The sequence below is a fragment of the Phocoena sinus genome, chromosome 13, assembly GCF_008692025.1.
Source record: "Phocoena sinus isolate mPhoSin1 chromosome 13, mPhoSin1.pri, whole genome shotgun sequence".
NCBI lineage: Eukaryota > Metazoa > Chordata > Mammalia > Artiodactyla > Phocoenidae > Phocoena > Phocoena sinus.
Window position 1 is genome coordinate 62,876,217 of NC_045775.1, and position 24,890 is coordinate 62,901,106.

The window sequence follows — 24,890 nt, forward strand, 5'->3', positions numbered from 1 at the left end:
GTGGGGAGCCAGGAGAGCTGGGTACACTTCTGATCCTGTGGGGTTCCCAGCTCTGGAGGCCTCGTTGCAAGCCAACCAACCCAGAGCAGGGCTGATGTCCGTGCCAGGTTATGGCAGAAAGTTGGGTTTCTGGAAAGGACTGAGAAACTAGAGGAGCCCAGCCCCAGCCAGGAACAGTGGCCTAATGATTAGGGCTGAGAGCCCACCCTGTAACAGGAGAGAAGGAAACCCTAAGATGGACCTAGATCAATGTTTGAAAGAACTTTCCGAATGAAGGTCGGCAGGACCCACGGCCTTTGAGCCACTGTGGGAGTCCTGAGAGGTGGAACTGGGGAGACCTGAGTCTTTAGAGCCATAGTGCCAGGACCTAGCCCTCTGGGAACCGTGCAAGGGTCAGTGAAAGCCCCCACTTGCATTTTAAGTCAGTGGTTCTGGCTCAGGTCCCAGCACTGCCCCTGGCAGAAGACCCCCAACACAGCCCTCAGCCTGTGAGGCCAGTGGAGATTGAGGAGGGAGGCAAGTCCAGTGAGGCGGGGGCTCTTCCTCATTCTTGGCCCCATGGGTCTGGCTCCCTACCAAAGCCACATCTTTAAGCAAGCTAGCCAGATGAGGAAGCAAACTAAACCACCCTCCTTCTGGACTCCTCCATGCCCTAGCACAGAGGGCAGCCTAGTGACTCCCTCTCACACAGCCTTGGGAACCCAAAGACCATCAGATTCCTGCCCAAGCACCCAGATTAGAAGTACATTCCTTGAGGACAGGAACTGCTGACACCGTTTCCCAGAGACTCGGGATTGGTGGAAGTTATAGAAACATGCACCTTTTAGCTCTGAATTTAGTTCTGGTGTGTCGTGGGTATGTGGTGGCTGGGAGGGAATCTTGTCTTTTCTACAGCAATAAAAACGTGAAGTTTTCTCTACCTTGGTGGGGTGGTCTCGATGTCCTGGGGAGAAGTTCTGGACGAACGTCTTGCCCTTCCACGCCCACCCCACTACCTCGCTGCACCCCTACCTCTCACTTTCGGCTGGCCGCATCCCCAGACCCCTAGGGTTATCCCTGGAAAATACGGACCCAGAGCCCCAACGGGCTGCCTGGAGGGGGTGCCCCACAGAAGGCTGGGACACGGCAGGGGAAAGAGAAGAGCCCTCCTTGCCAAGTCCGAGCTGCCTTGTGGAGCAACCCTCTGGCCTGGAGCTTAACAGAGGCTCCCGACCAGGAGGCTGGGCCTCACAAAGGGGAGCCCTGCCCCAGCAGCCCGAGCGGCCGAGGCGCCACTGGTGGTTATTGCAGATCTTCAGGGCGATGACACCAAGTGCTGGTGGGACTCAGCTCTTTGCTGACTGGGCCCAGAAAGCTGCTTCAGCTGGGGTTGGGGTGGGAGTCGGGGGACAGCTGTCCAAGCCCCTGCCCTGGAGAGGCAGTGCTCAGGGTCAGGCCTCTTGCTCCACTGTCCCAGCAGGACAGGAGACTGACAACCCCTCCCCGGAAGCCAGGGATAACACTAGGCCTCCAAAGGTCTAGTACAAATCAGGGTCCCTCTGGAGGTCCAAAGAGAGTGCCCTGGTGTGGGGCTGGCAGGGGCCCTGCCGCCCCCCACCCGGGTTAGCAGCCGCCTTCCACCTTGATGTGCAGGATCTTAGAGAAGCCGGGCCTCCGCCGTAGGGCCTGTAGACCAAACCTGCGTTAGTTCCCCTCAGGGCAGACAGGTGGAGCCCTCCCTTCAAATACCCAGGTCACCAACCCCAACCTAGGGATGCCACTGGGGGTCTTGGGCAGCCTCAGAGACAGCTGCTCACCTGGAGTTTTGTCACCATGTCCTCAAACAGCTTCTGGGCCTCAGGGCTGCTGGGCTCTTTGAAATAATCGGCAATCCCAATCTGGACCACAATGGACTTGAGGTTCCGGCAGATGCCTGGGAAAAGGTAAGATGGGGGCCCATGCCTGATCTGGGCAATGGGGCTGTCTTCTCTCCTTTTACTAATTAACAGAATCAGAACCCTCTGAGAGACAGTCGTGTGCCAGGCACTGGGAGCAGATCCATGCTGCCCCGGACTCAACTGGGCAAGGGGAGAAGGTGGAGGGTGAGGTCAAAGAGCAGAGGCTGTGGTGGACTCTGGGAGGACGAGTGGACAACAGCCAGTTGTGCAGGGGCTCTAGCAACTTCCCTGGCAGAGGAGACCGCTGTGCTCTGGTCTGGGCATGTGGAAATGAATTACAAGGACGGAGTGGCTGAGGTTAGGCTGACGGATCTCAGCTGGAGCACTGGAAGGGGGGAGGCAGGGAACAAATAAGCGGGGAGCAGAGGGCTTAAGGGACTGGACGTTGCCATGAAGTCAGGGGAGGAGAAGCAAGAAGGTCAGGAGGCTGAGAGGATTCTAAAGGTTATGATTTTGGAGGCCAAGGAGTTAGTTCTGGTGGTCAGTCCAGGGCGGGGCCCTGAGGCTGAATTGGGGGAAGAGGATCCTGGAGATGATAAGAAGGTCGAGGAACCTTCAGTGCTCAGGACGTGAGGTCCTGCCAGGGGCCAAATGGTCCCTGATGATGGTCTACCCTTGGGCGTGTGTAGCCCCAGCTGGGTACCTGTGTCCTTAATGAAGGTGGAGGAATGACTGGGAGGGGAGTGGGGGCTGGAGGGAGGCAGGGGCCAGCGGAGGTGTGTGTGTAAGCCCCCTGAGAACTGTTCTAGGGGGCTCACACACATTATCTCATTAATCCTCCCACTCATTCGGTTTAGAAGTCAGCTTAAAAGATGGGGATACAGGGCTTCCCTGGTGACGCAGTGGTTGAGAGGCCGCCTGCCAACGCAGGGGACACGGGTTCGTGCCCCGGTCCGGGAGGATCCCACATGCTGCGGAGTGGCTGGGCCCGTGAGCCATGGCCGCAGAGCCTGCGCGTCCGGAGCCTGTGCTCCGCAACGAGAGAGGCCACAACAGTGAGAGGCCCACGTACCAAAAAAAAAAAAAAAAAAAAAAAAAAAAAAAGATGCAGATACAGAACCCAAGAGAAGTACAGTAATTTGCCCAAAGTCACACAGCTAACAATCAGTAGAGCCAGAACTGAGACCTAGGTCAGCCAGTTCCAGAACCCATCTGTTCTGCCTTTGCCCTTGGCTGGAGGCTCGTGTGGGGGTAGATGGTAGATGGTACTGAACAGCTCATGCCTCCAGCGTGCACAGAGCACAGGGCAATACAAATCCACTGAATGGAACCATTTGGGTCAGATGCTGGCAGGTCTTAAATGCCACACTGGCCTCAGAAGGCACTGGTGGCAAAGCCAGGACTAGAACCCTGGTCAATCTGACCCCAGTGCTGGTGTTTGCTGACTAGGAGCGAGAGGGAGTCGGTTATGCTACTTGCTGACAAGACATGGTAAGAGGCGACACTGGGACCCCACCCCACGCTACCCATCACTCACTGTTGAAATGCAGCAGGGCCTTGGGGGTGACAGGGGTGGCCGTGAGCACCAACATCTCCAGTCCCTTCAGGCCTTCCCGGCAGACCTCAGCCGCCACCTCCTGGGTGATCTCCGACACGTGGTCCAGCTCCAGGACCTGCAGTCGCATGCAGTTTCTCGCTAGGAAGAGGGAAGAAGAGGCAAGGTCCTGCTGACAAACAACCCCAGGTCACCTCCTGCCACCACCCAGGCTGCAGCCCCGAGTCCCTCTGGGATTTCAGTGTTGCATCCACGCCTGCTTCCCATCACCCCCTACCCCAGTCCCAAGGAAAGACTCACCGAGTGATGCCAGGCCCTGCACCCCACAGCCAGCACCCCCGACCCCCAGGGCCCGGAGGTGGGGCCAACAGCGACCGATCATCTGTAGGCAGCGGTTACTGAAGCGCGTGGGCTGCTGGCTGGAGAACAGGGTGGAGGGAGGGCTGTCAGGGAAGCCCCTGGCTGCATGATACCCTGAGCCTGCTCCTCTGTCAGGACCCACCCCTCAAAGGCGAGGCCCCACCAACCACCCAGCTGTTCAAGTCAGAAACCTGGGATCTTCCCTGACTCCTCCCCCTCACCTCCTGCCAAGACCTGCAGACTCTGATTCCTGAATAACTCTTCAACCCACAGTTCAGACCACCATCCATATTCATCTGAGTATACAACCAGTCTCCCTGTCAGTTCATCCAGCAGCTGCTGACAGCCAGCCACGCACTCCCATATCCTTTCACTCAGTCATTCAACGGAAGCTTCGCAAGTGCCTGTCACGACCAAGAACAATTGAGCTGGGCTCTGGGGACACAGTGGTGACACAGAGACATGGTCCCTGCCTCCAAGAGGTGGGCAGTGGGGGGGGGGGGTATGACACAGAACATTCCTAGTCTGATGTCATCCCGTTTTTTAAGATCTAAAATCCCCCAGTGGCTTCCCAGCGCTTTCTAGACAAAATGCAAACATCTAAAACCCCTTAGGCAAGGCCTTCTGACCTTGGCCCAAAGCTTCCTTTCCACACTCACTGCTCGCTGGGCCCTGCCCACCACTCACACCACACTTGCTCCTTCCCTGAACACTTCATCACTTAACAATCGCCCACCATCTGTCACGTGCTCAGTACCAGGGATACAGAAAGGGACATTCACAGCCTCTGCCCTTAGAAACATGAGTCTAGTGTAGACTGAAATATAGAGAAATTATTGTAAAATGGACTACAGCAGGGGCCATTCCTCTCAGAGGAATGGAGACAGGGGAGCAGTGACAAATGCTACCAGGGTGTTAGTGACAGGACACTGGGGGACCTGGAAGGAGGTGTCACGTGGAGAGGGGCTTGAAGGGCAGGCACAGGGAGTGAAAAAGCCTGGCATGTTTGAGGAATTCCAAGTAAAACGATGAATGATCTCACACCCTGGATTCTCGGAAAACCAGCTCTTTTGTACATTATACAATGACCTCCCTGAACTGCCTTTCATGGGCCAAACAAACCTGGCTATCGCCAGCTAGTGTGGGAAATAGCCCACTGTGGGCTCTGCAGCCTTTATGCACACATCCCATTTGAGCCAGCTATAGTCCTAATAAGATAGACAGATCTAATACCACCTTCACTTTACAGTTGAGAAACTAAGGCACGACTGGGTAGCCCAAAGTCACACTGCTAGCCGGCCAGGACATGATCCCAAGTCTGATTCTGAAGCCCTGCTCCTGTCGCCTAAAGACACAGACTGATGAATGTGAGTCTGTCACCCCAAACTGCATATGGAATGGGCCCAGATCTGCTCAGTCCTCAACCCCACACCCAGCCCCAACCCTGCCCTTCCCCACCCATGCCTGGGCTCACCAGGGGTGAAGTGGCGCCACCTGGAGGGAGACAATCTCTCTGCAGCCTGCGCCCAGGGCCCAAATGACCTCATGGCCCACCGGGTCTGTGGCGCTTCTGTTGAAAAGACAAAGCGGGGGCCACCAACTCTGAGGGCCTCTGCTCCTTTCCCTTGGGCCACAGAGCTCTTGGGTCCCTTTGCCCGAGAGCCCTGGGGGAAGGGTATGCAGAGCCCAGGGATCCCCGGGGCCCGAGGCCTTGCTCCTTGCAGTGTGGACCCACCTGTAGGTGACAGCCTGCAGGGCGCGGCAGTAGCAGCTGGCCAGCCAGAGCGAACGGTCAGTGAGGACGTTGGGACAGTGGGAGATGCGCAGGATCAGCAGATTCCCCCCAGCTGCCTTTAGCAGAGACTCTAGCCCTGCTTCTAGACAGCCCCTGGGGATAGCCAAGAGGTCAGGGCACTGTTTGTGGCCAGCTCCTCCTCTGGGAAGCATCCCAACATCACTCTGGGTCTGCAGCCCAGAAGCAACCCCCACCCACCCACCGTGGCCTCACCGGGTACTCCGGGCATACTCCTCTTTGCTCTCCTTCTTGCCCCGCTGCCGGGGCTTCAGGTTCTGCAGTGTCAGCGAGTGCGCCTGGGTGCACCACTGAGCCAGCATTGCCAAGAACTGCAGGGAGAGAGGGGTTACCTGGGGATGAGGGGATCTGAGTTTGGTTGGTTGGAAGTGGACCAGACCCAGGATAGGAGGCCTCACAAGAGCATTTCGGGGAGTCAGGTTGGAGCCGGGGTGCTGAAAAGGTTGCAAGGACCAGACCTTGCGGGGCCAGACTCTGCCAGGAAAAAGGTGGGTTCACAGCAAGGGTGACTGGGAGGGCAGGGCGGCAGGCAGGGACAGGCACCTTGGAACAGACGCGGGCATTCTCAAGCAGCACCCGTGTCCAGACGGCAGGGTGGCGGGCCACGAAGCGCCAGTCCCGGCAGACCTCGGCGGCATGTAGCAGTGTGCGCGTGTCCAGGTAGGTGAAGATGCAGAACAGGGCGGCTCGCATCTTGAGGATCTCCGGGCTGATGACCTCATTGGAGCGTGAGGGGCTGCCCCTCTCAGCTCGGCGACCCCGCCCACTGCCTCCCTCAGGGCGGGCTGCACAATATCATGGGGTCAAAGGTCAGTGTGGGGTATGGGTGGGGAGCTGGGGTAGGGTAGGAGCCGCAGGAGGAATGGGCATGACAGATCCATCCCAGGGGACCAGCAACTTGGGAGGAGGGACAAAGGGCCTCTGCTTCCCCCTCCTCTGCATCACCCTCATTCCTAATTGTGCAAATTAGAAAAAGGTGGCCCTTCCTCAAGGGAACTTTCTTTTTAAGGTCGTATATCATCACATAGTCCAAAGTCATCCCCCAGATGAGGTGACTGAGTCAAGGTTGGAGAAGGAAGGGGCTTGGATAGAAACCCTGCATCTGTGAACAGAATGCTGGCGAGAGGTTGCCCAGAGCAGTCACCAAGGCACAGCCATGCACCCTGACCTAAACTCTCCAGCCTCCTGACCCTGACCCACTCACATATGCACATGGCTTTGTGTGGATACAGGAGAGGGTTCGCCCTGCTGTCCCCAGGCTTCAGTTTGAACACTCAACTCCTCTCCTGTGAATGTCATGTGAAGGGACCCCCTTAGCTGTGGCATCCTTGTGCAATACCCAACCTGAGTGCCCCTGTGCTACAGCACCGCCCTGTCCCAGTAGCTCCTGCTCCAAACTTGCTGGGCCCTGTGCGGGAGGGAGTTTGTCATTCTCATTGTGGTAAGTCTGGGGCAAGGCGAAAGGCGGTGCAGAAGCCCAGGAGATTTACTGCCTCAGCCCTGTGTCCCGAGAGCGCCCAGCACCATGGAAAGACAGGCCTCTCAGTCCCCCTCCTGAGACTCACCAGAGAGCCGGCAGCTGCTCAACGGCCCAGCCATAGCAGGCCCAGGGCGGGGGGCATCCGAGGGGCCCTCAGCCTCTGACTCGGTGGTTCGGGAGCCCACATCCGAGACGTCACCTTCCTCCCCCTCCGTGCTGTGTTGGCGAGGTCTGCGCTGCCAGTTCTGGATGGCCTGGCGCCGCAGGCCTGAGCTGCGAGGGGGCTGGGCCCGTTCCAAGCCGCCGTTGGCAGCCTGGACCCGTGTGCCCAAGCCCCCGGGGCCACTGTCCTCAGGGGCCCCCTCTTCTGGCCGGGGCAGCTCCAGACTGTCACTGTCATAGCAGCCCGAGCTCTGGGATGCAGCTGGGATGCGACTGCAGGCCCTGGGGTAGGGTGGACCAGGTGGTGAGGAGCAAGGGGTCCTAGGCCTGCCTGAACTCCCCATGCCACCCCACCACTGGCCAAGGGCAACCCACCCACCTTACTTTCCAAGAGTCCCCTCTGAGTGTGGAAAGCCAGACAGAGGTGACCCAAGAAGGACAGGGGGAGAAGGGGAAGCTACGGCCCAGATGGGCCAGCCAGCCAGCGAGCCAGTGGATCTTTCCAGGGGGAGGGTGGGCTGTGTGGGGCGGGCCAGGCCCGCGGCTTACCCTGTGCTGGGAGAGGAGCCATGCCGTGACACTGCATACGTGCTAGGCATGGCCAGGCCCGCGTGGTGTTCTCGCTGTGGGCCCCCAGAGTGGGAGGGAAGGGCAGGGGGCAGAGGAGGCCAGAGGATGAGAAGGAACAGGAGAAACAGGGTACAAGATGGAGAGAAGGGGGGGGTGGAGAAGAGAGAAGGAGAACAGTTGGGAAAGATGGACAAGTAGACAGATAGACAGCCCAGAGAGGCAGGCTCCCCAGCCCCCTCCCCACACCCACCAAGCACCCCAGACCCCGGCTTGTGGCTCCTGGGCTCTCATTTGCAGGGATGGGCAGAGGCAAACCCCTGCCTGAGGACTGGGGTTGCTGGATGGTATCTCACTACAGCCTCAGGGCTGGCACGTCTGCTGTCAGAGGGGCTCCCCTATTCCTGGACCCCAACTTCAGGCCTGGAATCTGCTCATGGGGGAGAGCCAAAGAAGGAAGCACGGAGCATCACGGGGCGGGGGGTTGTCAGGCCATGTGTGAGGCATGGTTGTATGGGGTCAGGTGTGCAGGTGGAGGAGGGAAGGCAGGTGGGCACTCACCGTCCTGCCTGGGCCCCGGCTACTGGGCCCAGCACCACTTCCCCCACCTCCGCGGCCCAGGCTGGCACTGGGAGTACTGCCACAGCTGCTGCTGATGACCTGCAGCTGCCGCTCAGCGCGGTCGGCCCGCTCGAGGAGCTCCTCGATGAACTGCTGCAGCCGCAGCTTGGCGCTGGCCTCCCGCGCCGCTGTCTCCTTCAGGAACTGGTCAATCTGCACCACCTCCCTGGGCCCGGAGCAGTCTCTTTACCCCAGTGCCTTGGCCTGGCTGCCCACCCACCCTCCGGAGGAGACCCTGAGCGGTAGGGAGAGACAGGGGCACAGCTGGCCGCAGGGTCCGCTCGTGGTCACGTGGGTACCCACAGAACACACCCAGGAACACTGCCCCACACGACACAACGGCACACACAGAAATGCAAGCACATGCTCCGAGTCATACACGCACACCCCACCAACCCAGGCCCAAACACACAACCAGACACCGCTGCTCCCCACAAATACTCACAGGCGTGCTCAGTCACACACAGCCACCTCCCCTCTCCAGAAACACTCACGGGCACACACTTACAGTCCACGTAGCCCAGCAGACAGCCCCCCACGCTCATGTACACGTACTCGTATCCCGTTCATTCACAGGCACACAGTCTGAGGCACAGTCCTACTAACACATTCAAACACACACACTTTCAGAAACATTCTGATTCAGAAAAGCACACTTATAGTTGCACCAACCTCCAGGAGTTGCACGGACACACAGTACACTTAACAGTCACGTGAGTATTTACTCCCGAGTGCATTCACAGTTGTTCATGCATCCATTCACCATTTACAGGCACCTTCTAGGTGCCAGGCACCATTCTAGGTGTTGGGGTGTCCCATCAGTGAACAAAGCAGAGAAAAATTCCTGCCCCCCATGGAGCTTATATCACAATGGGGACAAATAAATAACATCTGTGTACTTCATAATTCTACACTGAAAGACCAGAGGAATGAGGAGAAGCCAGCAAAGAAGACTGAAAAGAAGCCAATAGAAAGAGAGACGGTAATTCCAAGGAGAGTGTCTAAGAAGCCAAGTTAAAGAGGCGTTTCAAGGATCAGCTGTGTCAAATGCTGCCAATGGGCCAAGTAAGATGATGACTTGGCCTCGGTAACATGAAGGTCATTTATGACGTGGAGGATAGTGATGGAGGTGGACAACTGATCAGAGTGGGTTCAAGAGAGAAAATGGGGAAAGAAATTGAAGATGAGGAGTAGAAACAATATTTTCAAGGAGTTTTTCTGTAAGGAGGAGAGAAGGGGTGGTAGCTTAAGGGGGAGATAGGGTTAGGCAGAGTGGAGAAAGGACCGTATGTCTGTATGTTTTCAGTAATGATACAGTAGATAGGGAAAACCTGACGGGGGCAAAGGGAGAAGGGAGAATTGAGCCATGTCTTTGAGTAGGCAAAAGGGAAAACGATCTGGTGTCACAATCAGGAACTGGCCTTGGTAGGAGGTCAGATAACGAAGAGAAACCGTCTTTACACACGCGGTCACACTGCCATGGACTCAGAGTCCTAAACACACACCTTCATAACACTCTTGGCCACACGCACACCACCATTACATGCTAGTGGCCACAGAGCCCATATAATTTGGGCACATACATAGCCACACTCACAGTGGTGGCGGCGGCACAGTGACACGCGTGGTCACCTACTCAGGAACATTCGCGGACACACCCACCCACAAGGCCCTTCGGGCCACTCACTGCTGCTTGCGGCTCAGCTCCTGTTCCTTGTGCACCAGGTCTTGCTTGAGCGAAGCCAGCAGCTCCACACTCACGTCCACCTGGCGCGAGAGCTCGGAAGCGCGCTCCTCCAGCTCCTCCTTCTCGCGCCCCAGCCGCGCGCTCTCCTGCCGCGCAGTCTCCAGCTCCGCCGCCTTGCGCTCCAGCTCGGCCTGAAGCCGGCCCACCTGGCCCGCGATTTTCTGCTCCACCTCCTCGCTCAGACGCTCCAGCCGTCGGTCCACCTCCAGCTTCTCCAGCGCGCGGATCTTAAGGCGAGCCAGGCCCTCTTCGTAAGCCACATCGGCGGGCGAGGGAGACGCGGGCGAGGCAGAGGCGGGCCCGGGGCCAGGCCCGGGCGGCGGCGTCGAGCACGCCGAGGAGGCCACGGACTTGCGGGCGAACAGCTCCCCTAGAGGGATCTCGATCTCGCGTAGCGCGTAGCGCGCGGCGGCGGCGGGCACGAGGCCCGGCTCAGCCAGCTCCTCGCAGGGCAGGCTGGCGGGCACCAGGTCGCCAGGGAAGTGGGCGAGGGGCGCGTGGTGGTGATGGTGGTGCAGCAGGTGTGGCGCCGCGGGGGACGGCCCGGCCGCCTGCTCCTTGCCCTGGAAGGACGTGCTCTCGAAGACCTCGCGCCGGGCGCCTGGCACGGCCAGCAGGGCGGCAGGCTCAGGCGCCAGAGGGAAGCCGGAGGCGGCGGCGGCGGCGGCGGCGGCAGCCGCGGCCGCCGCGGCGCCGTCGCAAATACTGTTGGTCTTGGAGAGGATGTAGAGCGTCTCGTACGTGTGGCTGTACTCCAGGTGCGCGCGCAGCGACGACAGGCTCCGGAAGCGCTTGTGCTCCCCGCAGCGGGGGCAGCGGTAGGGCAGGTCCAGCGAGGCCATGGTCCCGCCGTACCCGCGGCTCCCGGGCTCCACCGCGGCCGCCCTGAGGGTCAGCCGGGCGCGCTCATGGGGGGCTGCGGGCGAGCCCCCCTGAGGGGTCAGGCAGACTCAGGGCGCTGGCGGCCAGGGGCAAGGAGGCTAGAAGAGAGGGAGCAAGCCTTAGGAGGTTGGTATCCTCCCCACCTCCAACCCGTATCCCCCACCCATGACAAAATTGACTTCCCCAGAAAACACGTGCCCAGAAGCGAGAGGCGAGGGGAGACCAATGGCCAGACCTCCCAGAAGGGACTGGCCTGCTCCAGTACCTGTGTGAGGGCTGTGCATGTATGAGAGTGAGAAAGAATGAGAATTCTCTAAGAAAGAAAGAAAGAAAAAGAAAGCATTAGTTTTATTTATAATAGTTACAACCTGGACATAACCGAAGTGCCTATCACCAGTAGAATGGATAAATTGTGTTATATTCATAATGGGATGTTACCCAGCAATAAGAAAAGGAACTAGTGGTACATGCAACGACATGGGTGAATCCATTTAATATTATGCTGCATGAAAGAAGCCAGACTAGATTGCATACTGCTGGATTCCACACATAGGGAGTTCAAGAACAGACTAAATTGATGACGACAGAAGTCAGAATAGAGTTTACCCCGGGGCCTATACAGACTGGGCAGGGGCAGGAGGGAACTTTATGTAAGGCTGAAAATGCTCTCTATCTTGATATGAGTGGTGGTTATACAGGTGTATATGTAAGGTTATACAGTTTACACATATGTACACTTACGATTAGTGTACTATATGTACTAGCTTATTACATCTCAAAAAAAAATGCTTATTTCGTGTCTTGCAAACCACACTCATTAGACCAGCTGGACTACTGGTACCATGTTGCAGTGACCAAGATGTCACCTCACCTGATGATACCTGTGTATGTCACTGTTCCCGTTCCTGCTTCTGTCCCACTCCCTCCCATCCCTGCTCTGCCCTTTGCCTCAAGGGCCATGATACTTGTCTTCTCCAGGTTCCTTCTGGCACAAGTCACCACCCTTCCTGGCATCCCACTCCTGGTCACCCTGAATGCCTGCTGCCCATCCCCCCTCTTCTCTGGCTTCCGGTCACCCTTCCCCTGCCTTGTGGGATCCCTACCCTATTCTTCACTGCCCTCCTCTTCCTAACTGCCTGCTACCAGGCTTCAACCACCTCTGCTATCACTGTGCTCTTCAAGTCACAGACCACCTGCTAATCAATGTAGTTGTCATCAAGGGTCTTCACCTACTTCATCCCTTGGATAATACTACTGACCGCTCCATGTTCATAGGCTGCCATGAAGCTGCCCCATTTGGGTTCTCTGACCTTTTCTTCTTGCTGTCTTCCTAATCTTCCTATCTCCTGATGGGAGGTCTGCCTTCAAGCCCCCTTTGCCTCTCTCTGGTTCACTCCCACAGTCTGGTTTACTCACATCTTTAAGCCTTGACTCTCAGCTCTACCTCTCCATCCTGACCTACTCTTGAGTTCCGTTTGCTTTCCACATGGATGTATGGGTGGATGCCTGTTCCCTTTGCCAGCCCAGCACCCAGTCATCCCCCTGGCAACAGCACCCTGCTTTGACCTTGGGGAACCATCCTTCCTTCCCTACTTTCTCAGTCCATGTGGTCTGGGTGGGGGTTGATGGTTCACCCTTGCTCCAGGGGTAAGAATGTGATATAGGCCTGGCCAATCAGAGTCCTGAGACGGGCACAGATCACCCAACTTGAGTCAATGAGTCATTTCTCCGGGACTTCTCTGGCATTACTGGGGAAAGCATCCTCTTTGGGCTCAGGTTTCAAAGCTGATGGGGAGGGCCAGAGCTGTGAGGGCCATCTTTGCCTCCTTTGGGAGGAACCACCTGGGAATGAAGCCAACACAGACAGGTAGAAGTGAGATGGAGAGAGATTCCTCACACTGTTTGAGATCCTGGTCTGTTCAATTGTGTGAGCCAATCAATTCCTTTTGCTTTAGCCAGTTGGAGTTGGGTCTGTGTTATCTGCACCAGAAAAACTTCCAAACTCAGAAATTAGAATCAGAAGTCAAATTTTGGGGGAAAAAATTTTAGAAGGAATTAGCTGAAGAGGGACCGTACCCCTTCCCCTGCTTAGAAGTCGGTGAAGCCTGCTACACAGCAGCAAACCAGCTGATGAAACTCTCCCACGGCCTCTAGAGCTCAGATGTTCCTACCAAGGCTGGAACTTTAGGGGACTTGCAGAAAAATGTCCAAGGAGAAAGAGACACACTCTGGCTAAAAGGGGCCCATCTGAAAGCAGAGAGGAAGAAAATGCTCCTTTGCCCAGAGAGGCCCTTTCTGCCTGAGGCCAGTAATTCAATATGGCTGAGAGATAATTAAGAGCCAGTTCTCTGCTTCTAGCTAAAGTCAGCTCAAGCAAAGACAGGCAGGCTGGAAACGCAGAGGGAGACAAACCTGGGGCCTGATAGGCTCTTCACTCCTCAGGCCTTCTTGAACCCCTCCTGCTGTGCCCTCCCAGCTCAACAGAGGCAACCGTTGCTTCCAATACAAGCAGCCTTCCAGTGGGATGCAGCTTGAGGGAGAAGGGGCAAACGAACTCTGCCTCTCATCACAGACTAGGAGTTTGCATTGCCCTGGGGCAGAGGCCTAGCTAGAGCCACAGAACCACAGGCTCCTGGGACAGGCAGAGCATCAAGCCCTGTTGCTAAGAGACAACTCCTCCTCCTCCCCCAACAGCATCACCAGGGACTTGATTCAAGAATTCTAACTTTCAGGCTTCCCTGGTGGCACAGTGGTTGAGAGTCCACCTGCTGATGCAGGGAACACGGGTTCGTGCCCCGGTCCGGGAAGATCCCACGTGCCGTGGAGCGACTAGGCCCGTGAGCCATGGCCGCTGAGCCTGCGCGTCCAGAGCCTGTGCTCCGCAATGGGAGAGGCCACAACAGTGAGAGGCCTGCGTACCGCAAAAAAATTAAAAAAAATAAAAATAAAGAATTATAACTTTCAATAGGTCTCTAGTTTGGTTAATAGCTCTGGGGATGGCTGAATACGAACTGACTGAGAGCTTTCTAATCATTAAAGGGATTGTATTGCCAGGAAAAACCCACAAACCTGGAAAACAAAGGCCAGGGATTACTCAGCCCCTAAAGTTTCCCACCCCGAAACCTGCACCAATGGGAGGTGACTCCTCAAAGCCCCTTTTGCACATGGCCACAAAGCATGAAGGATAAGGGATGCTCTCCGAGACAGCAGAACCAGAGCAGCTGATAGGTGGGCCAGGGAACCTCATCCACGCCGACTGGTCAAGCATGTGGACTGGGCTATGGACTTATGACCCCTGAGTGTTCTCCCTCACCTCCCCTCTTCAACTGGAAGGGTTTTGTTCTTTCAGTTATCCAATTTTTCTTCCATCATTGTAGTTTGGCCATAAATTGAAAGACCATGAGGGGCTAGCTCAGTACCACGACAGATAAGATCTTGAATTGGGGCTGGGCATGGTAAGTGGTGAGAACTTGGAACGTCTCCTTCCGGAGGTGGGACAAGTGTGTTTTAAGTTTTGTGAGGGACAATTGCATTATGAGAAACAGAGAAAGTTTTTAAATTATACGAGAAGGGGGATCTGTCTAGATCTTGGACAGAGGTGGAAGGTAGTGGACATTTATTGGTTTTGCTGTTCAACTCCAGTCCCCCTTTGTAGGTAGACACCCCAGTTTTCCCTTGGAGAACCGTTTCCCCCCCACTCTGAGTCGATGTTGTTTGGGTAGGGCTGACCCCAGGGGAGCTCATGTGGCCTTGGCCTGTTCATCAGTCACAGTTATCACTCTGTACTGGGCAAGTTTCCTAGGCCAGGCCAATACAGCCACTCTAGACCTGTGCTCAGCCGGCAGAGTGTGAAGCTGGAGCTGCTGGTGGCCCTTTCTGTCCTCTCTCTGGGTGAGAAGAAGAAAAAGACTCCTCATGACATCCCTTGAGCACCCAGATCCAGATGTGCCCAAAACTTTAACCCAGGACTTGTCAATTGTGTGAGGCAGCAAATTTTTTTGTAGATTAAATCATTTGAATTGGTAGCCAGTAATGAGGCTCTAAACTACCACAAAGACTCACAGCACCAAAAAACAAACCTTGGACTTCCCTGACCCACTCCCCAGCATCCCTGTTTCCCTCAACAGTGCCACTGTCCTCCCAGGCACCCCACAGCCCTGGCCATCTTGATTTGGCTGTCTGCTAAGCCATCAAGACCAGCTGATTTTCCTTTGAATTCTCTCAACACAACTGTTCTCTTCTCATGCTTTGTGCTCCCCCGACCCCTGGACTGCTAGTCCAGCCTTTGGTCTCACAGCTCTCTACCACCCTATATAAGGCACCAGATGCCTCTGACTAGACATAGCTCCTGCTTATGATCCTTCAATGATGCCGATCATCTGTCGGCTGCAGCCAAACTCCACAGCTTCATGCTTTGGCCTTGATGTACTCTTGCCAATTTGAAAAATGGCCTGGCTGTTTCACTTGCATTTTTTTGATTACTAATGGCTGGACATTTTTTCACAATTTATCAGTCATTTATATCTTTTTGGTGCCTTGACTATGTACTACTTTGCTCATTTTTATACTGAACGTTCATCTTTTCTTTCTTTTTTTTTTTTGGTCGTTCACTGTTGGGGCCTCTCGTGTTGCGGAGCACAGGCTCCAGACGCGCAGGCTCAGCGGCCATGGCTCACGGGCCCAGCCGCTCCGCGGCATGTGGGATCTTCCCGGACCGGGGCACAAACCCGTGTCCCCTGCATCAGCAGGTGGACTCTCAACCACTGCGCCACCAGGGAAGCCCTCTTGTTGATTTTTGAAGGCTTTTTATAATATTGATCTTTTGTCATTTATATACTACAAATATTTTTCTCGAGTGTGCTGATTAGCTTTTACTTTTGTTTACAGTCTTTATTGATATACTAAAGCTTTAAAGTTTCCTTCAGTAAAATCTTTAGGATTTCTCATTTTGTTGTCATGCTTAGGAAGTCCATCCCTATCCAAGGATTATATAAACTTTTAGTACTTTGTGATCTCCTTTTTTAAAAAGTCCAGAACATTTTTTAAGTTAAGGGCTTTAAACAAATAACCATAATATTATAACTGACAATGACTGGTAGCATGCAAATATTTCAGGCTGTGTGGTTTCCTTTATACACTGGAGTTTTCATCCATCTAGAAATTTTTGGTATGCATGGTGAAACAAGGATTTTAAAAAACCCAACTTTTCGTTATGGAGATTTTCACACATATTCCAAAATAGAGAGAATATGATGATTAACTCCTATGTACCCATCATCTAGCTTCAGAAATTATCAACTCGTGGCCAGTTTTTTTCATCTGTACACTGTTCTCCGGCTCACACCTCCTCCATCACTGGATAATTTTGAGCAAATCCAAGTTATTGTATCATTTCATCTAAAAGTACATTAGTATGTATAAGATAGGGACTTAAATTTCTTTTAAAAAACTAAATATTAGTCACTGTTCTAACATCACCATCTTTTAGGTATATTAACACTCAAGAATCTGAAAAAATTGGTATAGACGATCTTATTTACAAAGCAGAAATAGAGACAAGACATACACAACAAACGTATGGATACCAAGGGGGAAAGGGAGGGTGGGATGAACTGGGAGATTGGAATTGACATATATACACTATTGATACTATGTATAAAATAGATAACTAATGAGAACCTACTGTATAGCTCAGGGAACTCTACTCAATGCTCTGTGGTGACCTAAATGGGAAGGAAATCCAAAAAAAGAGGGGATACATGTATACATATAGTCGATTTACTTTGCTGTACGGTAGAAACACAATATTGTAAAGCAACTATACTCCAATAAAAATTTTTTAAAAAAAGAGAGGAAAAAAAACCCTTCAAACAGTAGCCTTGAGGGGTAAATCCGAAAGATGGTTCTCTGAAAAGACCAACAAAATAAATAGCCCTCTGGCAAATCTATTCAAAGAGAAAAAGAAAGAAAACAAATACGTAACACTATAATGAAAAGACGGATATAACCACTGACACAGAGATTTTTTTTTTTAATTACTGAAATGCTACCAGTTACAACTCCTGGCCCAAATTTTTGAAAATCTGGATGAACTGAATGCTTTTCTAGGAAAATATAAATTATCAAAATTGACTCAAGAAGAAATAAAAAACCTGAATAGACTAATGGCTATAGATAAAACTGAGGAAGTTGGCAAACTGATCAGGTATATATTATAAGGGGAACTTGGTTCACACACACACAACTGTTCAGGGACAGGGTTATTCTTCATGCACGTTCAGCTGGGTTTCTGAGCGCCTGTGTATGCCTGTCCATCTCAGCTAAACGCTGGTCCTTCCTGTGGGGGAATCTTGCCTACACCTTGCTAGCACCTTGCTAGCCAGGCTTCTAGAAGAGCAGGGGAAGGGGGAGGCCTGGGGATATAGGCCTAAGTGTGGATGTGCGAGCTAGAAGAAGGAAGGGGCTTCTGGGATCCAGGTGGCTCTTCACCTGAGGCCAGCCCACCCCACAGTTTCCCTCCATCTGCTGGAGCTGAGGAATGACTATGAATCATTCTTAGGAATATTTCTGCCTAGATCTACCCACCTTCTCAGCATGAGCATGAAGCTTTGCCTGAACGCAAGCAAGAAGGTGATGGAGGGAGGAGGGGAGAGAAGGAAAGGGCAAAATAGAAGTGTTGTCTATTCAAATTCCATCACAATCCTGTACTGTGATCACCTTGACAGAACAGTCAGAGATTTTCCTTTGCATTCTGGTCTCCCCAAATCAGCAACCTCTGCAGACCGAAGACCTGCCTCCTTTTTCAGCCTGGCCCTGCCTCCCTGCCATCCTCAGGACCTGTTATCTCCTTCCCCCATCTCAGATGTCTATCTCAAGTCTACTTTTTTTTTTTTTTTTAAATCTAGGGGGATTCCAGGGACTCCAGTCCCCAGTCAATACTATTAATACCTATTTTTTAAAATTTATTAATTTATTTGTTTTTGGCTGTGTTGGGTCTTTGTCGCTATGCGCGGGCTTTCTCTAGTTGCAGCGAGTGGGAGCCATTCTTCGTTGGGGTGTGCGGGCTTCTCATTGTGGTGGCTTCTCGTTGTGGAGCACGGGCTCTAGGCACACAGGCTTCAGTTGTTGTGGCAAGAGGGCTCAGTAGTTGTGGCACACGGGCTTAGCTGCTCCGCAGCATGTGGGATCTTCCCGGACCAGGGCTCGAACCTATGTCCCCTGCATTGGCAGGGGAATTCTTAACCACTGAGCCACCAGCGAAGTCCAAGTCTACTTTTTTTTAAGTCCAGCCCAAGGTTGTTTTCTTTGGGTAGAAGACTCAATCAGAAGCATTAGTTTTTTTTTTTTTTTTTAAGGCTTTCCAGTGTGTGAGTTTCATCTCCTCTCAAATAAGACCAACCATGTCCAGATGTGTGCCTTCTCTGGCTCCTGTCTACTGTCACATTTTCACATGTTGACTCTGCCAGAAACACAGATAGTCTTGCATTTTCATGGCCTCCACTACCACGCAGTCACTAAGAGTTCCTGCAGTGAACATTATTATTTTTATCTGCTCAGCAACTCTTCTTCTTCACCTTCTGGTAATAGCAACATCTCATCTTCTCTTTGGTGAGCTTCCCCTCCCCACTCCATGTGGTTCTCTGACAGGGCTGCCAATCCTAGTAGGGTGGACCCAGACCTGACCAATCACTGTACCCCCATCTTCTTGGCCATAATGATTCCTCAGGCTGAGCCAACTGAATCCTTCACTGAGAATTTATATGAAAGACTGAGGAGTCCTCTTGACTCTCTGGGATCACATGCTAGGGATGATGAAGCTGTCTATGGCCTTTTGCAACCTCCACCCATGACATGGAGAAAACCCATGACTGGTGGGGAGAAAATGTGGCAACACTCAGAGTGAAGCCTAGTCAAGAGTTAGAGAGTCTTCACCCACTTTGTTTTTTTAATATTTTTCTTATTTATTTATCTGGCTACGTTGGGTCTTCGTTGCGGCACAGGGGCTTTCTCTAGTTGCAGTGAGCAAGGGCTACTCTTTGTTGCAATGCGTGGGCTTCTCACTGAGGTGGCTTCTCTTGTTGCGGAGCACGGGCTCTAGGCATGCAGGTTTTCAGTAGTTGTGGCACGCAGGCTCAGTAATTGTGGCCCTCAGGCTCTAGAGCACAGGCTCAGTAGTTGTGGCGCACGGGCTTAGCTGCTCCGTGACATGTGGGATCTTCCCGGACCAGAGCTTGAACCCATGTCCCCTGCATTGGCAGGTGAACTCTTAACCACTGCACCACCAGGGAAGTCCTTCACCTACCTTTGAGAACCTGTGTACAGTTATGCCCAAGATCCACTCATCCCTCTTTTTTCCAGTTATATGAATTGGTACATATCCTGTTTTGCTTCAAATAATTTGGGTTGGGTTGGATTTCTGTCATTTGCAATCAAAAGCCTTAACTAATACCCTTATAAATCTGTATTTCAAACCTAGAATTCTCTCCTAAACACTATTCCAACATGAATTCATTCAACGTACATTGGCTGAGTACCTGCTCTGTGCCATGAACTATACCAGGTGCTGTGCTAGGGATGTTGAGGACACACAGACCTACAAGATCCAATCCTTGCCTTCAAGCAGCCTGTGATCTGGGACAGACTAAGGGATTGGATGGTGTAGTCATGAGATAAATGTTATGCAAGAGACTAGCACAGAATTCTACACTTAGCTTGAGGAACTGGGGGGGTGTTGGGGAACCCCCAGATGTAGTAGCATCTAGGCCGACTCTTTCTTTATTATTAATTTTTATTGGAGTATGGTTGCTTTACAATGTTATGTTAGCCTCCACTGCAGGCTGACTCTTGAAGAGCAAAATAGAGTTGTCAGGTGAGGAAGGGCAATTATAAGGTTGGGGAGGGGAAGAAACAATCCTGAGCAGCAGAAAGAGCACATACAAAGGCAAGGAACTGAGAAAGAGTATACCTCTCACAGGGAAGGAAAACGTAAACTCCATGAGGGTAGAGACGTTATCTTTCTCCATCACTGCTATTTCTCCAGCACTTAACAACAATGCCCACTAAGTGCTCAGTAAATGTTTGTGGAATGAAGGGATGGCAAGGACTTAATCAGATGTAGTTTAGAGAATGGACTACAGAGGGCCAACGTCAGGAAGAAGGCTACAGGAACACACACGGAAATTGTTAGCCAAGGTAGCAGGAGTGCAAATTGGGAGAAGGATGGATCTGGGAACAAATAAGAAAGGAGAAGGGAGAAGGCTTGGTGATAGAATGACTGCGGTGGGTATGAAAGGGAGGAGTCAAGGGTCAGGCTCAGGTTTGGAGTTTTGAGCATCTATGTAGATGGGGATGAGGTTCAGTAAGGAGGGAAAATGAATGAGGGCAGGTTTGGGGGAGAGAGAGTGAGTTTGGTTGTAGATTCCATGAGTCTGAGGTTCCAGTGGGCCTTGGAAATAGAGATATTTGGTACCTAGTTTGCAAGATGCAATATGGAGCTGAAAATACAATTTTGGCAATTTAAGCCTAAAAACAAAAGTGGATGAGCAGGACCACGGAGAGGGTGCAGAGAGAGGAGAGCAGAGAGAGGGGTGGAAAGGTGGACCCTCAGAGAGGCAGAGGAGGGAGAAGAACCAAGAAGTTCCCAAGAACCAGCAGCAGAAATGGGAATTCTGGCAGGAAACCTTCAGGAAGAGAGGACGTCATGGATGGAAGGAGTGGGAAGGAGTGGAGAAAACAGTGTCAACGACAGGAGTTGACAACTCAGGTCAGAGCAGAGGTGGAAAAGGTCCACTAGTGACTTTAGAGAGGGCCACTTTGATGAGCCTGGCTGCTGTGGGTTGAGAAGAGAGTGAGGTGAGGATGAGTAGACAGTGAGTAGATGCAGGAAGCTCAGCCGTGAAGGGAAGGGGCTTGCATGGGAGAATCAGAGACAGTACTGAAAATGAAAGACACCTGAACATATTTAAACGCTTCTTGGAGATAACCTAATTTTAATCTATACCATCACTTCTGCTAGCCTGAGGCATGGATAACTCAATGCCTCAGACCTGTAATTTATAGCAATTCTTTTTTTAAAAGTGTTTCTTAGAAGCAGCAAGTAGGGAAGACGAAATGGATGATATTTTAATGTAGGCGGCTGAGAGCTTCACATGACCAATAGTGAACTCACGATACCACAGTGCTCCCCTTGAAATCTGCTTCTTCCTCCTGTTTCCCATCTTGACTAACATGCTCATTGTCTACCTGGCACCCTGCGTGCAACCCCCAGCGCATCTCTGAATTCTCAAAGTCCCCCTCAGATCTCATCAGTTGCTGATTTTTGTCAATACTATCTTCTAAATATTTGACTCTATTTGTTGCTTTTCCTATAGCCCTTTTCCTATTATCCTCTTCTATCTGGACATTGATACTGTTTCTAACTGGAGTCTCTAACTCCTCCAGCTTTGAATTCTCATGGCTTCCTCAAAAAGAGATCCAGTCATGTCACTCTAATTCTTATAAAACATCTCTGAAGGCAGGCCATCCTCCAAGAAGTAAAGGCCACCCTGCCTTGCCTGCCCTCAAAGCTGACTGGAATCTGACCACCACTCAGCCTTGTCAGCCCTAGCTTATGCTTCCCACGTGCATCCTTAGTGAGCCCTATGGGGCTTAGCTTCACTGAGAAGTGCCATGTGATGTCATATCCTTGAGTCTTGGCCCATGCTGGTCCCTCTTCCTGGGACTACCTCCTCTAATCGGTGAATTCTGCAGGCCCAGCTCAGATGCTACCCTTTCCATGCAGCCTTCTACCCGCTCCTCCAGCTCAAGTCACATCACAACATGAATCACTCCTCACCATAGCTCTTCACACATGGTAACAAGTATCACATACTGGATGGTCATGCACCTGTTTGCACATCAGATCCTACCCTTCACATACATTGGAGGGCAGGGGCAATGCAACTGACTCATCCTCACACCTTCCACACACACAGCAGACCTCAGTATATTCTTAGAAGAATCACAATGAATAATGGAGGATGAATTGATTGATTTATGTAACCAAGGTGATTTCCACCACTCATCGTCATGAAACTGGGTGAATTTGGTTACAATTAAATCAATCCGAGAATCACCTTGAATAACATTTGCTTCTGCAACTCTGCAAGTCACCCACTGGGAGGTCAGAACTTGCTGCGTCTTCTCAACACTGTCGCTCTAGCAGAGCTCCAAGGCTTAGGACTTGTCTGCTTCGTTCTATTTTATCCACCCAGCAAAAAGATGTTAAACACAAAGACCCATGCCAGGCACTGAGGACACAAAGATGACTAAGCCAGTAATGCTCTCAAGGTGCTTGCAGTCTAATAATCAAAGCAGGGAACATGGACCTACTAGTTACTCTGGTGAGACAACATGGTTTTCACTTAGCTCTCACGACAGTGCTGCCAAGTACGTAGTATCACCTCCATTTTAGGATGAGGAAATTGAGGCTCAGAGTGGCCAAATCACTGGTCCAAGGCCAGTAAGTGACTTAACAAACTGTTGCTTTGGTGGCACCCAACGAGCCATCCCTCCCAGTATTCTTGCCCTTATGCGGTCCTCTCTCACACTGACTCAGAGCTTGGCCATGTGACTTTGGGCAATGGGACATTAAAGCCTGATGCAGGCAGAGGTTTGATAAGCAGTTCCACAGAGCTTATCCTCTTTGAATACTTCCTCTTGGAATCCAGCTGCCATGTAGAAAACTTGAGCTAGACTACTGAGTGATTAGATGCAGTGTGTGGAAAGGCCCTGGAGGATGAAAGGCCATCTTGATGTTCCTTTCCAGCCAGTCTCTCTCAACCGTATGCACCTGAGAAGCGCCAAGTGCGCCCACAGTCACAGCCAACCCACATACCATAATAAGTAATAAATCAGTGTAGTTTTAAGCCCCTGTATGCTGGAGAGGTTTGTTATACACCAGTGAATAACTGAAACAGTGACAAGCTGGGATTTGAACCCAGTCAGTCAGTACCATTTGACTGACTTCAAAAACCATGCTCTTAGTTTCAGTACTATGTTCCTTCTGGTTGGGAGTGGAATGTCATACCAATACTATAATATTCATAGGTTGGCCCATAGTAGCACTCAATAAGTATTCGTTGAATGAATGAATAAAGGGTGTGGTGGGCTACCAGAGAGGTAGGAAAGTCCAGGGAATTCAAAGGCAGGTTGGCAATTACCTTTCCACAACCATGACCCGCTTTCCCACTACAAATATTCCAAAAACAAATATTCCCTAAATCTAGAAACAAGTATGTGGATATCACCAAACTCCCTCTCTAGGTCTCTTTCTCTGTTAAATTCAGATCAGGCAAAATAGAGAATTTCACAGAGTTTGGTTTTCGATGGTCATTCCCCTTGCCCCCAACTCTCTACCATGCCCCTGGCATCTTCTCTCCCTCCCACCTGGCCTTCTGGGCCCAGCAGCTCTTTCTCCCTCTTTCCACATAAAATCCACACGCAGGAAAGCAGAGAAGGTGGAAATTACAGAAATGGGGGAGGAAGATTTGGATATTAGTAGATGGCATTACAGGCCAAAGAAATGAAACTCTAAGCTCAGTGCTTCCAGGAGACATCTGCCAGCAGGTGGAGGAGGTATTTTAAGGATGGGGAGCCAGCTGGAGGTGTCCCTGTGGTTGGGGAATAAAGGAATGCCCCCTGAATCCCCCAAGAAGGCAGAGGCTCTGGCTCTCCACACCTGGGGCTGTGGCCCAACATCTGTAGCTCCCAGAGTAGTCACTATAGCCTGGTGAAGACCCACAGGGGTCACTGCATCCAGTCCGCTGCTTCTTGGCAGCTCTGACACTGCCTTTTCTGTTCTAAGCTCCCCCTCATTCTTAGGCTCCTGCAAGCATGCACACACCCCCCAAGGTCACACACACATGGCTCCAGCACCTGGATCCACACCCTGAAAACCATCTGGGCCCTTCACTGCAGACTCAACCTAAGGAGAGAGCAGGCCCCACTCCTGCTCACAGGCAGACTGTGGCAAGTGCACACAGGCACCGTGGCACACACTCACGTGCAAAGCAATGCAGTGGGGAGCACACATCCAGACCACTGGGGGCACAGTCACCGGCGGAGGCACTGGGATATGAGGAGACATAAACATGCGTGCACACACATGCACACCTCCAGACCATCCAGACTTATCACACGTGCACAGGGGCACCCAAACCCTCCCACCCTCAGACACCCGCACAGGTGCCCAGCCAGGCCGCAACACCAAGCCCCTCCCCCACCCCTTTTCAGAAGCAGGTGGAGAGGGCTGGGGTTTGAGGGCGCTCTTCCTCCTCCCTCCCTCTGGCCCCGGCTCTCCAAGGTCCAGAGTCTCAGTGGGATCTGGAGCCCGCCCCGCCCCCCAGCCTGGCTCGAGGAGCGACTGGCGAGAGGGGGGATGGGAAGCCTGGTCCCAAATCGTTCTGATTTTAAGTCCTTAAATTAACCGCCTCCTTGCCTCTGCCCTGGCCTGGCCTGCCCAAATCCCCTCCCCCGCCCCGGTCCGGGAGCCTCTCCGGCCTCCAGAGGGCTGTGGGAGAGAAGCAAGAGAAGGCGGCAGCGGCTGGGGTCCTCCCTGCCTTCTCTCCAGGAGCGGTCCCGCAGCACGCCCGCGACTCGCCCTTACCTACTCCACCCCGCGACGAGGCCAGGCCCCGCGGCCCTCGGCTGGGGGTGCAGAGGCAGCCCCCGCGTGCCCGGGCCAGATGCAGGGCCGCCTCGGGGCCTCGGATCTCTTTCCCCTCCGCAGCCTCGGGTGGCCGCCGCGGCTTGCGCCCCCGCCTCCCTCTCGGGGCGGGGGCGGCCAA

General features: G+C 52.8%; 1 protein-coding gene across 1 annotated transcript; it reads right to left on the reverse strand.

Moving 5' to 3' along the window:
- Window positions 1–1,269: 1,269 nt before the first annotated feature.
- Window positions 1,270–24,890, reverse strand: FBXO41 (F-box protein 41). Its single transcript, XM_032651976.1, has 13 exons — window positions 24,710–24,890; window positions 10,123–11,162; window positions 8,376–8,601; window positions 7,797–7,870; window positions 7,171–7,529; window positions 6,149–6,390; window positions 5,801–5,916; window positions 5,528–5,680; window positions 5,267–5,362; window positions 3,733–3,851; window positions 3,415–3,573; window positions 1,797–1,912; window positions 1,270–1,665 (listed from the first exon to the last, which is right to left on the reverse strand). Exons 2-13 carry the CDS (start codon window positions 11,022–11,024, stop codon window positions 1,603–1,605), a joined length of 2,625 nt encoding a protein of 874 aa, XP_032507867.1. The 5' UTR covers window positions 11,025–11,162; window positions 24,710–24,890; the 3' UTR covers window positions 1,270–1,602.